This window comes from Acomys minous (genome assembly GCF_964271855.1).
Source record: "Acomys minous genome assembly, chromosome: 6".
Classification (NCBI taxonomy): Eukaryota; Metazoa; Chordata; class Mammalia; order Rodentia; family Muridae; genus Acomys; species Acomys minous.
In genome coordinates, this window is record NC_140487.1 from 58,158,539 (window position 1) to 58,173,071 (window position 14,533).

Genomic DNA, 14,533 nt, shown 5'->3' on the forward strand with positions numbered 1-14,533 from the left:
CAGGACACTGAGGCAGCCTTATTGCCCTCAGATCTTTCTGTTCTTCTCTTTCCAGTGGTTGTGGAGTCAGACTTTGTGAAATACGAGAGCAAGTCTGAGAACCATAAGAGCGGGACCATCGGGACAGTCGTGGGGAAGGTCAAGCTGAACGTTGGAGGCAAAGGCCTTGTGGAGAGTTGCTCTTCGTTCGGCACCCTGAGGAAGCAAGAGGTAGACGTGCAGCAGCTCATCCAGGATGCACTTGGGAGGTAAGAGGAATTCTGCTTTGCACGCTGGGCCTTTGCGCATCTTGTGGCTAAAGGCCATTTGACGGTTCCTCTGCCAAATGGCTGGTGGATGTGGACTTTACTAAACGGCCTGTATTGAAGCACATTCTTTATTCTAGAATTCACTGACTGTTTTTTTTATCTGAGAGTGGAGACCTGAGAAGCAGCAGATTTATTTCAAGATAACGTGTGTCCGCTCTTTGATGGTATGACCTGATAAAATACCGATAGTAGAAAGGTTGTGTCCTGCTTGGAAAACCTGTGTGCGCGTATGAGCGTGCCATGGCAGACACACGAGGGTCAGAGGACAGCTTGCTGGAGTCACTTCTCTACCACGTGGCCCTCAGTCATCTTGGAGGTCATGCCAGTGACTTTACCACTAAGCCATCTTTCCAGTCCGTGATTTGTTTGTTTGTGGGGTTTGTGTTTTTGTTTGTTGATTTGTTTGAGACAGTCCCCCTGTGTAGCCCAGGCTGTCCCTACTTCAGCCTTCTGAGAATGGGGTTACAGGACTATGGTCAGAGAATTAGCAGTGGTTTTGTTTGTTTTATCCCAATGCTGGGGGTTGAATGCAGGACCTGCCTACACATCACTAGCGTCTGTATTCGTGAGTATTAATATCAGGAACAGGAAGCTCACAAGTCTACTTTGTGTCTGTATTGTTCTCCTGGGGAAGAGAGCAGGGGGGGGGGGGCTTCATTGGGAAACAGCTGGCTCACAACTGCAGCATCTTGCGGGAAAATCCCATGCTTTATTCACTTTATCCCAGGATAACTCATCGTTATTTCTGCCTTGTGTCAAGTCAACGTTCAATAAGTGATTCTACTGACTGAATAACACTGTATTCTCTACACTGAGGATGCTGCAGTGAGAAAATGCTGTGATTTCTGCCCAAATCCTAGTGGAAGACATTCCAAAATATGGAGTTAAAGTAAACTTGCAGTGGACTGATGGGCTTGGAGGCACAGGAGCAATACAGCAGAAGGCGGTGGGGTTTTACAGTGAGGCTAGACAAGGCAGTGGGGAAATTGGTCTTAATACAAAGCTTTGAAGGAGGGGAAAACAAGCAGGGCCGTCCACCCACGGATGCCGTGTGCTGTGACCAGGACGTGGTGACCCAGTGAGGCCAAAGGAGAGCCCAGTCCCTCAGGACCTAGAGACCACTGGAAATCCTTTGCCCCTCACGCAGACTAAGATGGCGCGTCCCTGGAGATGCTGAGCAGGGATTTGACACATTGACTTATTCTTTTGATGGATCCTCTTGGCAACTGGATTTGGAAGAGAATGGACGGGCGCAAGCCAGGGGCCCACCTGAGAAGTTAGTGCGATGATCCAATGGGTATGGCATGGCAGGACATGCTGTGCCACGTGTGCCTCTCCACGTGGCATTCTTATCACCCTTTTCCACTGAAGACAGAAAATTCAAACGCAGATGTGTTGAGGGGAAAGTCTTTCATGTTTAGGTGCTTGTCTTGTCTAACATTCCTAGGGCTGAGGATGTGGGTCCGTGGTAGAGTGCTTGCCTAGCACATGCAAGGTTCTGGGTTCTAGGCCTGGCAATGCAACAAGCAACAATCTAAAAGATAGTAAGTCCTCGTTCTTAGAATTATATGAATGACGTGCTTATGGAGCAAAACTATGTTTTAAATTAGTGAAAGCATCCCATGGGACACACGTGTCAAGCATTTGGTGGGCAGGTTGAGTATAGTCTGGGTACTAACTGCCCTGGCTCTTCCTGGGAGCCCCCCTCCCCCCACCCCCAGAGGGGTTTGCTATTGGCAAGATACTTGTGGGTCCCTTTGGTGCTGCTGGGTGGGTGGGGGGCACAGTCACTCCCTGGCTGATCTTACTTCCTCCATTGCCCTCTTTGCAACAGGGGGACCTTCCTTCCCACTGCAATGGACATGGGGGGGAGTGGGGAGGGAGTGTGTGTTTATCTGCAATCAGGTGACACTGTTCATGGTGGAAGGAGGTCAGGAACGAGGCTGGGAAAGTCCTGGTCCTCTTTCCTCCCTCACTCTTTACCCATCTCGTTCTGGCTTCAGTGTGCAGTTTTGTCATTGCTATTTCAGGCAGCAGAGTTGGGCAACGCTCTGCGATCACATCTCCCGATGGAGGATTTCGAATCAAGTCTTCCTGACTCCGGTGTAAAAGCTACCGCCAACAGGCAGTACCGCAGCAGCTGCTGGGGGTGGGGTGGGGGATGGGGCACCTGTGGACAGCTGTGGGAGAAAAAGTTGTGATGGGAACCGAAGGGGAGGGGGCAGGGGGAGGGTCAGCAGGCGCCTGCTATGCGCCAGACACTGATCATTTCTCACCCTGGTCTCCCCGCACAGCCGACTGCTTTAGTGAATGGAGAATTGAGGCCTAGGAAAGTGAAATCGTTTTTGTTCTCAGTCACAGTGCTCAACCTGCAGCAGCTGGGAATCAAGTCAGGACTCCTTGGCTTCGAGGCTCCTGTTCTTCCCTCAAAATCTTGCTTGAATTGGTGGGTGCGGAGTAGCCCCTGAGGGTATTGCTGGAGGAAGCACTGGGATTGGGTCGTGTCTTCAGCGGGTGCCTACGAAGAAGAGTCAGGCCTGCTCCCCTGGACACACCTGGATAGGTTGAGTTCACCCGTTGTGATGGGGAGGCACGGTCTGGGGGAGCAGGAGGTGAGACACAGGTGCTTCTTAGAGAATATGAGTGAGGATGTGGCCAGGGCAGAATACGGAATTAGATGTGTGGGTCCTTCTTCTCATCCCCAACTGCAAAACGGGGGGTGGGGGGGTGGGGAAAAGAGATTCATGAAGTACCTGGAAACCCGGAGGTGCCTTATCATCACGTCCCTTGTTACGTTTTGCTGAGAGCTCAACGTGAGGCGTTGAGAGCTAAGGGCGGGCTACGTGGGGCGGAGGGGAGGCACTCTCTCAGTCTCAGAACTGGCATCGTGTGACTTCGTACTCGAGTAATAAATCCTTATCTTGTGGTCTGCCTGTCTTTGGACTCCTGGAACACCACCAGGATTGATAAGGCGCTGCGGATGCAGCTGTGACCTTGGGCACCGTGAGGAGGAGGCCTCCTTCAGGCATCCTCTCAAGGGTGTGTCTGCAGCCACTCATTTTTTATCTCAGTTGTTTAGATAAGCTATCATCTGGATACATGTTTTGTAGGCTCTGCGAACCCAGAGTCTCCAGAGCTGGCGTGTAGTTTGCTGCTGTAGTTCGCTTGCTGAGCTTGAGGTCCCGGGATTGACCTAGGTGGCACCAGAAGAAAGAAAAAAACAACAAAACAAAACAAACAAACAAACAAAAAACCCAAAACAACAACAGCAACAAAAAACCCTCCACATCTCAAACCCCATTGCCTCTTTGAAACTATACTCAGGAATATAGATTCATTTGGAATTTTGGGACTCGTGCTTATAAGTACTGGGAGCTGATTGGTTTTAATGGGCCCTAGATTTAGCTTAACCATTCTCAATGGAGAGTATCCTAAGATATGTCCGTGCCTTCTGTTTCTTTAAATGGAGACTAACAAACGTTATTGAGAATTCTCATCACAACTCAGATTTGTGTGTGTTAGTCTTTATATCCAGTAGCATTTTATAATAACTCCTTACAAAGGTTTTGTATTGCCTTCCTCGTCACTGTCTTATCCTGACAGCCATACCTCTCCCCTCCTCTGCCGCCATGCTCTTTACTGCCTCAAACCTCCCAGAATCCAGAGAACTACACTCCTGGTAAATAACCCGGATGCACTTACTGCCATACCAGCCTCTGGCCTCAGTCTCCCCGGCTCCCTCTGCGGTGTCAGATGACAGTGGACACACACCAGATCTTTCCCTTTGAGACTGGGCCTTGCTTCTAGCTGTGGCGGCACGGAGGGTTTTGCTGCTGTTTTCTGATTTTTGTTGTTTGTGTGTTTGTTTTATTTCTTTGGCTACTTGAGGTTTGAATTGATTGTTACCGTAAGGGCACACCCAGCATTTAAGTTCTGGTAAAAGTGATTACGTTTCTCTGTGTGTACCTGGCAACTGGAAAATTGGTCCTTGACAAAGAACTCTCCATTAATTATATACATTGATATATTGTGAATGCAATGGTGTGACAATGATACATTTTCACAATTATTTGCACTGTTCTAAAATGATACCAAGCCAGCCTAGTTACAAACTTTGTACACATTAATAACAACGGGACCCTGTTCTGGTTCTTTGATCTTCCTAGGGAGGTGAAGGACTCTCAGGAGAACTGGTTCAGTGTCATTCTCAAACACGTCTTGCTTTAAAGAAGGAATGTGCGTGCAAAGTTGGGAGCGCCTTCTTTTCTACCGTGTTCATGCCGCTGTGGCTGGCAGAGCACTCGGCAGCCATGCCTTCATTCCATGCACTCCTCAGCTCCCTCCCACTCTGTCCCTTTAGTCTCCTTTTCCTTGCTTCTCCTTCAGGGGCAGCATGGGCAAGATGAGAATGAGGTAAGAGAAGGTGCTGTGAGGCCTAGGGTGGGTGTGGCCAGCAGAGGCACCTTATGCTCATTTCTGTCTGTCTTTCTTTCCTTCTTTCTTTTTTTCTTTCTTTCTTTCTTTCTTTCTTTCTTTCTTTCTTTCTTTCTTTCTTTCTTTCTACAAGGTTTCTCTTTGTAGCCTTGACTGTCCTAGACTCACTTTGTAGACCAGGCTGGCCTCGAACTCACAGTGATCCACCTGCCTCTGCCTCCCAAATGCTGGGATTAAAGGCGTGAGCCACTACGCCCAGCTTTTATGCTCATTTCTTAGTGTTAGTGGCTATTTTTAGACCCGTGCTTGGGTGGTTAACTAGGTTCATGTGTGTGTGTGTGTGTGTGTGTGTGTGTGTGTGTGTGTGTGTGTTAGGATTTTACTATGTAGCTTAGCCATCTTCCTCCCGAGTGCTCAGATTCCAGATGTGCACCATCACATCTGGAAGGCTTATTTTTTAAAATGAAAAATATAATCTTGGAAATTATGGAATAATGGAAATTAAGGGATAGTGTAATAAATATATGCCACTTATGGGTCTTATGAGACCAAGTAAAATCTCAGGAGCCAGTATTGAGTAACATCTTCCAGAGTCATTGGCCAAACATTTCAGATTATCACCTAGGCTGTTGGTCACTCTCAGCAACCTGGTTGTAAGACCCCTATTGCTAAATATGACTTGTTCCATTAAACTTAGTGAAAATGACCTAGTTCCCAACTGATAGCTTCATCCTTCCTTACGAGTGCTCACTGTGGTGGAAGGTGCTCAATAAACATCGTTTCTTCTTTCCCTTCCTTTTTCCTTCCTTCCTTCCTTCCTTCCTTCCTTCCTTCCTTCCTTCCTTCTGTTTCTGTGAAGCCCTGGCTGTTCTAGAACTTGCTTTGTAGACTAGGCTGGGTTCAAATACAGAGATCTGCTAGCATTAAAAGCGTGTGCTACCACGTCTGGCCTAAAACATTTTACTCAGAACCAATACCTAAGAGCCACTTTCTTCTGCCTCTATTAGCAAAGTGGGCTTTGTGCTTCTGTGAGAATCAGATGAGAACGTCAGCAGAGCCGTCCAGCTGCGCCTGGCACATGGCAAGTCCCGTTATCCCTTCGCCGTGCTTGTGAGTAGGCTCCTTTCTCACACAGTAGAGCCTGGTGACTAAGCCTGGGGGAGGCCAGTGCTCCTGGAGAGACCTGGGTGCTGATATGGGGTAGGAGCAGTGGAGCTTAGAAGCGAGGGGGAGGTGCTGGCCTCAGAGTTGCTGATGTGGCATTTCTGAAGCGCCCTCTCGCAGTTCTTGTTTCTCTGGGGGACCGTGCCAGGTGATGTGCAAGTGTCCATAGCTGAGTTGGCTGGGTGAAGGAGCTGGAATTCAGGTAGCAGGTGTGTGTTCCCCGGGGGGGGGGGGGGCTCTCCGATGACAACACCACCTTTGAATTTCCCGTCTTTCTCTCCGGTCTCTCCATGGAGCTTCGTGCTGCGTAGTGTTCAGGTGCTTCCGCCGAAGGCTGGGATGGGATGTGGTTCCCTCCTCACCTCCTCTTTTCCATGTGGTTCTCACCAGCTGCTTCACACGCTTAAGGACCTGGGTTTTACCTGTTCTCAGCATCCCAGCATCCCACTCTTTCTTTCTCGCTCTCTCTTGTCTGCCCTTTCCATCTCTGGCTTCTCCACAGACAGCCCGTCAGATCGTGTCACCAGCCACTGCCAGCTCGTGCTCCCGCGTGCCCTCGCTGCCACAGGAAGTGGTCCACATTTCCTCTTGCAGCACCACCATTGCTCTCCATGTCCCCCTTAACCGTCAGCCCAGGCCCCTGCCTTCATTTCCCCAGAGTCACACTCTAGGCTCTCTTCTGTCTAGGTCCTATCTGACGGCTCCTTTACGTCTTCCATCCACACAGCCTTCCCTTCCTGGCACACCCAGCCAGTGAGTTCCTAATTATTCTTCATGCCTCAGCCTAGACCTGGTAGCCCCCCCCCCTTAAAAACTACATCCCACCCTCCTGTTGGGGTACTGAGCATGCTGAGGGGTCATCTGCTGTGAGTTCCTCGTCCTCCACGTGTCCCTCCTGGCATGCACCTCTCGTTCACGTGGGCCCTGGCAGCTTACTGAGCATTACTCGGTCGAAAGGATAATGGATTTATCTCCATTTCACATATGAGGAGTTGAATTCAGAAATTAATTAGTTGGCCTGGATGCAGGAGTTAAGGCCAGATGCACAAACCATGTGATTTTTTTTTTCCAGTCCAGCTGCTATGCCCAGAGCTTGGAAAGGAATAAAATTCCCAAGGGCTGATGCAGGCACTCACCTCTTTGCTCGGCTTCATCCGGCTTCTCCATCTTCCTGGCTTGCTCTTCCGAGTCACCTGGTGGCAGTTACTTAATTACGTAGCCTAAAAGGTTGAGCATCTGTAATTGCTTGGTCATTTTTTCCCTTTCAGTCTCTCTGGATTGTTCTGTGTGACAAAGATAAGGTGCCGGAGATGGATGCATTAGGGGCTGGTGTGGTACGTGCATGGGGGGGGGAGGGGCAGGGCAGTCCCTTGGGGGAATCATGTGCGGTTAGCATCATGCTCCAGCCTTAAAAGTTCTTGCAGTTTACAAACATGAAGCCATCTTCATCTTCACAAGTGAGTAAAAGGGAGAACTGGGGGTGGGGGTGGGGAGGAGGTGATGTTCACTGCCGTCCTCCTTTACCTTCGGGGGACATGGTCCAAGGTCTCCAGCGTATGATAAGACAGCACGGTACCAATCCTATGTTGACTATGTTTTTGTTATGTCCACGTGTGTACTGTGGAAGCTTGATCTATAAACCCCGGGCATAGTAAAAAGTAAACTAATAAAGTAGAACAATATACTGTAATTATTACAACAGTGCTTAGTAACGTACTGCGATTAAATTGTGACTCACTGTCAAGTTATGCAAATGGCTATCTTACTGTGCCACACCCATCCTTCGTAGGGCGATGTCCCTGGTGATATTCACCTGTGTCATCAGAGGGAACAAGATGAACAGCTGAGGACTTACGCTCACCATGACCATAGCTCTGCGGTTAGATACTGGCAGCAACAGTAGCGCCGTTTCCCCTTCAGTTTCCAGGTGGATTTGCCTTACTGTTGGTCTCAGCGCATGTTCTCTTTGCTCTCCTTATTAAGTTGAGAACTTCCACTTTCCCATCAGAGGAAACGTACGAGGGCATCTTTTTGTTATATCCAAACTGTCATCGTCAGTCCCCTTCTGAAGGTCGTTATTAATTAAAGTGGAAGTTACTGGGACATCAAAAGTCAGTGTGGTAACTGAGGTTGCTCCTAGGTGATTCCTGAGTGAGTAGCATCTACATTGTGGATACACTGTACAAAGGATGGCTCGTAGCCCAGGTGTGACTGCAGGATAGCCCGTCACATTCCTCGGAACAGTGAGGATTTAGTAGTTTTGGATTGTGGTTGACTTCAGGTAACTGAACTAATGGAAACAGTGAGGAAATGACTGTATATTGGATATGAGCATGCCAGGTCACAGTAGCTGAGATTTCTAGAATTTTCTGTCCCTTGCTCCAGGTGGCACATCACAGTGCTTGAGCTTTCCAGAATCTTCTGTCCTTTGTTCCAAGTTGTTGTGGTTTGGATCTTAGTGTCCCCCCAGAGTTCATGTGTTAAAGGCCAGGTACCCAGACTTTTAAGCTACTGGGAGGTAGTGGAAGAGAGGTTATTGGGGGGCACTGCTGGGGACCTCTGCTCCTTCCTTTGTCACCTGACTTCCTGGCTCTCAGAAGAGGAATTTCTACCACGTACTGGCTCCGAGTTAGACTACACCAGTGGTGGGACCAACCAGCCATAGAGTGGGACATCTGATGTTCTGAGCCAAAATACTACCCTTGTGTCAAAATGAACCATTCTTCCCTGCCCCCTTGCAGAAGTGGATTTATTGCAGGCATTCTGTCACAGAAGAGGAAAGCTAACTGACGCAAGGCGCCTTTCCTTGGTTTCAGTTGAGACTATCAGTGTCTGGTGGATGGCTGCTTCAGGCAGACTTGCTTGCCAGTATGATAGGAGTTCTCCCAGGGAGCCAAACAGAAAGATAATAGGTGAAGACTGAAGAGGCTACCCTCTAACTAGACATGACTCCTAATGGAGGGAGGGGAACACCAACCCACCCCAGCTCATCAAATCACATCAGGACTGAGCATGTCCTCTTCCTCTGTGGCCTGGCAAGGTAGCCACACCAGGGGGAAGCGATTGAAAAGCAGGCAACACATGGTTGACTATTAAAACACCTCAATCCTTGTTTGCTTAGTGAACATCTATGTTGCTACAGATGACATAGTTTCACATTTATAGCCAAATAATATTCCATGTCTATGTACATACATACATACATACATACATACATACATACATACATACATATCACAAGCTTTAAATCCTCATCTGCTACAGGTAAGCTGCTGGGATGGTTTTGCTTTAGTTGTGAATGCTACCACAGGAAGTACAGAGGTGCAAGTATCTTCCTCCTTCCTTGGGAAACCGCTTCATCTGTCTTTGATACCAGCAGAGCCGTTGGGAGCCATGATAGTGTTATTTGTAGTTTCCCATAATGGCTGTAATAACTTGTATCCCCTCAGCTGCACATGAGGCCCCCTTCCTCCCCATCTCAACAGCACTGGCTATTTTTTGTCTGACAATGGCCATATTAGTGGGGGTGAAATGATATCCCATGGTGGTTTGACTGATGTTTCCCTGGCTGAGGGAGACCATCTATTTTTCATAGGTTTCTTGACTTTCTGTTCTGTGTTTGGCTCTACAGCCTGTTTTCAAACTACATTGTTTTTGTGGTATTTAGTTTCTTTGAGCTCATATGCGTTGGAAGAACAGCTGACAGACACTCCTCACATGCTAGGCTCTCTGTCAACTCCTGCTTGTCTTCTTGGCTTTATAGATGCCTATCAGTCTGACAGAGCCCCGTGTGTCTGCTTTTCCTTTGGTCTGTGTTTTGGAGTCCTGTCTGAAGGCAGCCATCGCCTTCACTGGGCTAATGTCGAGAGGTTTTGCTGTCTTCTTATTGTTATGGTTCCAGGCTGACCATCAGAACTTGGTCCATTTTCAGTTGACTTACACAGGAGAGAGGAGGGAATCAAAAATTTTTTGCATATGCATAACAAACTCTGCCAGCAGGTTATCAGACAGTTTTCTGTCCATCATATATTCTTGGCACCCTTGTTGGAAATCAGGTGGCTGTTTGATCATAGGTTAATCTTCTCAGCGCTCTGGTCTATGCCACTGGTCTTTGTGCTGAGTTTTCAGCATATACCACACTGTTAGAATTACTATAGATTTACAGTTAGCGAGTTAGACAGCTAGTTCCTGCATCTACCCATCCTGGGTCTCATAGGCCAGGCAAGACAAAAATGTATTGTGTAGCCCTGGTGGGCCTCGAACTCAGAATCCTCCTACCTCAGCTTTCCAAGTGATGAGTTTGCAGGTGCACACCCCCGCCCCTGCCCTCTATTTAGTGTGTTTTGGAGGGAGCTGTTTTCTTCAAGATCACCTTGATTATTCTTGGACTCACACAAACCTTTTCTTCCCTATTTCTGTGAAGAAGGGTCTCTCTCTGCAGGCTATGCTGAGTTGGAACTCACTGCTAAGCCCAGGCTGTCCTTGTATTTGTGGTATTATTATTATTTTTTCTATCCCAGATTCCCAAGATCTGGGATTGCAGGTGTGAGCCATCACCCTTGGCTTGATGGGACTGCTTTCTTAATTTCTGTCTCAGAATGCTCATTATTGTGGCATAAAAAAAAATGGTGCTAGGGGTTGTGTATTGAATTTTCTGTCTTGTCACTTTCCTAGATTTGTTTGTGGTTCCAACTTTTTATATCTTGCTTGATATTTTTAGTTCAACACACAAAGTTGATAGGCTTCATCTGGCAGCTTTTTGGCACTTAGGTTTACCTCCACATAAAATCACATCATCTGCGCATGTGCCTAATTTAACTTGTCCTTTCTTCGTCTTGTGCAGCTGCTCCTGCTAAGACGTCAATACCACGTCAAACAGGAGTGCGGCTTAGACATCCTTGCCTTGCTCCTGATCTCAGAGAAAACACAGGGAGCCCCCAGTGTGTGGTTTGGCTGTGGGCTTTTCCCCTTCTGCCTCTACTGTCTTGAGGTGCGCTCCGTCCACACCCAGTCTGTGGGGAGTCTTTCTTTGCACGAGGGCTGTAGAAGTAGCTCTTGTAGGGGCAGCTTTATTTTTTCTGATGGGGAAGGACAGTTCTGCTGGGTTCATGTTTTTGCACTGGCTGTGGTGCCTGTGTGACTTTGCTGTTTTTTTTTTAACTGATGTCAGCATGTTTATGGGGGGGGGGTCCTAGAAGTAGAGACTGTAGAAGTTCATGACGGTCCTCTTGTGTCACTGTGGAGAATATACGTTTCCAAAGGTCTGTGTCCTCAGGCTCCACAGAGCCACACCCAGATGGCACTAGGGCTTGGGATGACTCTTGCCATCTTGGAGGTATGAGATGGGGTTGGGTTCACCGTAGGTCTCTCAGAGTAAGTGCAGATGAGGCCAATGGTGTGATACATGTAGCCATGACCCCTGTAGGTGACCTACCTGGGATCCTCAGGACAGACCTGGGAAATGCCTCAGCCTGGGGTGCTGGCAGTCGCAGGGTAGTGTGGGAACACCCTCAGCTCTGCAGGGTAGATAAAGTGACACTGTGGTCTGTTACAGTGGCCACTATGCTTTGAGGTTTTGGAACACAATGGGGGGCCTTCCCAAGGGCCATTGGGGTGACCGCAGTTGTACTTGTGCTTGTGGCACTGGTAGCCACACTCATGGGGTTTAGGGTCTAGATGCATTTTTCGCTCCCCAGATCCCAGCAGTGGCAATGGGGCTTGTTGTCCCAGATTGTTTTATCAGAAGGCCAGGGATGTCCTTAGCTGTGTTGGGCCGTGTGCAGTTAATCTGTGAGCTCGTGGTGTGGTAAGACCTTCCCTGGGCTCCTTGGGTTGAGCAGGCATGGTCCTGGAGCTCGTGCCTTTGGCGTGGTGTCTCATTTGGTACTTGAAGGCTGTTTAGCATGTCCTTAGGTCACAGAGAGCAAGCTCTGGTGGACACACAGCTTATCGTACTGGGAGAGGCTGTGGAGATTTCCAGTGCAGATAGGCTGTCCCCCACAAAGAGTCAGAGCTTTGTATTCCAGTGGATGCTGCCTCATGGCAAGTACCTTCCCTAATCCCCACCAGGCAAGTGCAGGTGTGGTCAGTTTTAGGGTCACTAGTCCTGGAGCTGTGGGAAACAGCCGGGACCTTTCTTAGCCCCCAGTGGACAGGAGGTGCAGCCCCAAGGTTGTACCATGTGGTGGTGGGGCCACTTAGATGTAGTTCCTGTGTAGGAACTAGAAGTGGGTGTCAGTTTGTTGCTATGGCAGCTGCTGCTCCCAAGGATCTGGGTGGGGTGTCCAGTGCCTGGTGCAGTAAGTACACACTGGCCTTGGACTTCCAGGAGGCTGGCCCCAAGCTGCCAAAGGGTTTAGCATGATAATTGCAACTTCGGTTCTGAAGGTTGTGGAAGCACACAGTAGGTTCCTTTATTCTTAGACATCCCAGTGGATAAAAAGCTAGTGAAGTGCTGTGAGCTTAGCATCTCCTCTGGCCTGGCCTGGGGGCCACGGCACTATGGAGGCTGCTGTTACTTACCCTCACAGAGCACTGTTGCTCCCCTGACCTGGCTAGGGAGTCAAGGGTGAGGTTACAAACTGCTCTATTCTCCTCTCTCCCATCCTCCTTTTCTGTGCTCCCCCTCTTTCCCCACCATCTTCCTCCTCCTTTCTCTCTTCCTTCCTCCTTCCTCCTCTCTTCCTCTCCCCTCCTCTGCCTCCTCCTCTTCCTCTTTAGCCTTTTTTCTCCTTATCTTACTCTATAGCCGAGGCTGGCCTGGAACTCAATATGAGCCCAGGCTGGCCTTAAACTTAGAGTAATCCTTCTGCCTCAGTTTCCCCAGTGCTGGGACCACAGGCATTTGTCCCCGCACTGGCAGTTACCCCAGTGCTATTTGTATCCCTATTGCTTCTTCATGGTCTCCAGAGCTTTGCCTCATGGCTTCCCCTCAAAGTGCATTGTCCCTTTTATATTTGAAAAGGATTTCTTTTTTTAAATGTGTGCGTATGTGTGCAAGCGGGTCTGAGCTCATGTGCAACACATGTGTGGATGCTTGCAAAGGCCACTAGTGGGCATTGAATTCCCCAAAACTGGAGCCCAGGTGGTTGTGAGGCACCATGTATGTGGGTGCTGCTGGGAACTGAACCCAGGTCTTCTGTAAGAGCAGCCAGTGCTCCTCAATACGGAGCCATCTCCCTAGCTCTTCCTTTCTCAGTTTAACGAGCTCCTTGAGTTGATTTCATTTCTCCATCTTCTCAGTTGTTTAATCTCTCTTTCCTGTCATACTTGGCAACATCTGGCTGCATAAGCATCTTTTCACAGACTTTGTCCACCTCTAACCCAGTAATAGTGGGTGTCCACGGGGACAACTGTGCCATGGGCCTTTGCCGTGCATCTGGTCAGTGTAGGTGGCACCTGTAAGTCTGTGCTGCCTTGCCAACTTACTCACTTTGCTAGGATCCGAAAACAACCTGGGCTTCATCATCCTTCAGACAGGCGTGGCTGGAACCTTGAACTTCTCTCAGCCCTTGGGAAAGAAGGCATAACCTTCCTGCAAATGTGGGAAGGGATTGAAAAATGCCTTTTCCAGCCCTTGCTTCAGTCAGAAGTCATGAAGGGACTGGACTTCAAGCTGACAACCCAGTATCTGCAAAGGGGGAGAGTCTACCATCCTGTGCCCCATCCGCCAAACCAAACACCTGAATCTGCCTTCTCCATCTCCATTTTCAATATGTTCTCAGTCCCCGTCCACGGGGACTTTTTTGTTTGTTATTAAGAGAATAATTCCTTGGCACATCCTCCAGTGTCCAGTCTGTCTCTCAGCTGGTCCGAGTGGCCTCAGGAGAGTGTGCCTTAAGCTGTTCTAGGTAGCCTGCCTCCTTGTTCACCGCCAGGAAATTAATGAACTCTTCTGTCCCCTGTTCCCTCTTCTAGCTGCAAGAGGAGATTCTGGTGCCTGCCTCAAGTGTCCCTGGAGGCACAGGGTTACTCATGACCGTTCTTCTTTTCCAGAAAAGTCGATCTGGACAACCCGGTGCTCCAGCAGGTGCTAGAGAGGAGGAATGAGGTCCTGTGTGTGCTGACGCAGAAGATCGTGACCACGCAGAAGTGTGTGATTTCTGAGCATGTGCAGATGGAGGAGAAGTGTGGAGGCATGGTGGGAATCCAGACCAAGATTGTGCAGGTATCCCATGCCAGCATGGAGGCCTTTTCTGGCATCTTCTTCAGTCAGAGCTCTTCCTGTAGAGAGTTAGAAATGGTACTCAAGCTGGCTCTAGTAAGCACGACCTCCCTAGCTCACAAAACTATGCTCTTTGAGGCATCTGGCCTTGGTCACTGTGGGACCCAGGACTTGAAGATGCTGTGAGCCACCCGCCTTCCCAGAAAGTTGAGGCTTGTTCCTCACAGAGCTGGTGGCTCCAGGCTTTCTTCAAATTTGTTACAATGCAGGGAAAAAGTGTTTCAGGTCTGGGTTTCCCCAGATGATGTGGGTTGTATTCATTTTTAAAGCTGTGGCCACAGAACTCAACTCTAGTGGCTAGCTGGGCCTGGGCCAGGTACTGCCCTATATGGAAGTAAAGTGCTTCCCCTAAGGAAATTATTTAGCCAGGCACTAGCCAGGCCAGGAACAAGAGAATTTGTCT

At 48.9% G+C, this 14,533-nt stretch overlaps 1 protein-coding gene across 1 annotated transcript in view; it reads left to right on the top strand.

Annotated features, from left to right (window-relative positions):
- The window catches only part of GSDME (gasdermin E), a 48,268-nt gene that overhangs the window by 12,054 nt on the left and 21,681 nt on the right, over window positions 1-14,533 (top strand). The window contains exons 3-4 of the mRNA XM_084787349.1: window positions 56-248; window positions 13,902-14,073. Coding sequence (XP_084643475.1) covers window positions 56-248; window positions 13,902-14,073 — 365 coding nt within the window. The remainder of the gene's footprint in view (window positions 1-55; window positions 249-13,901; window positions 14,074-14,533) is intronic.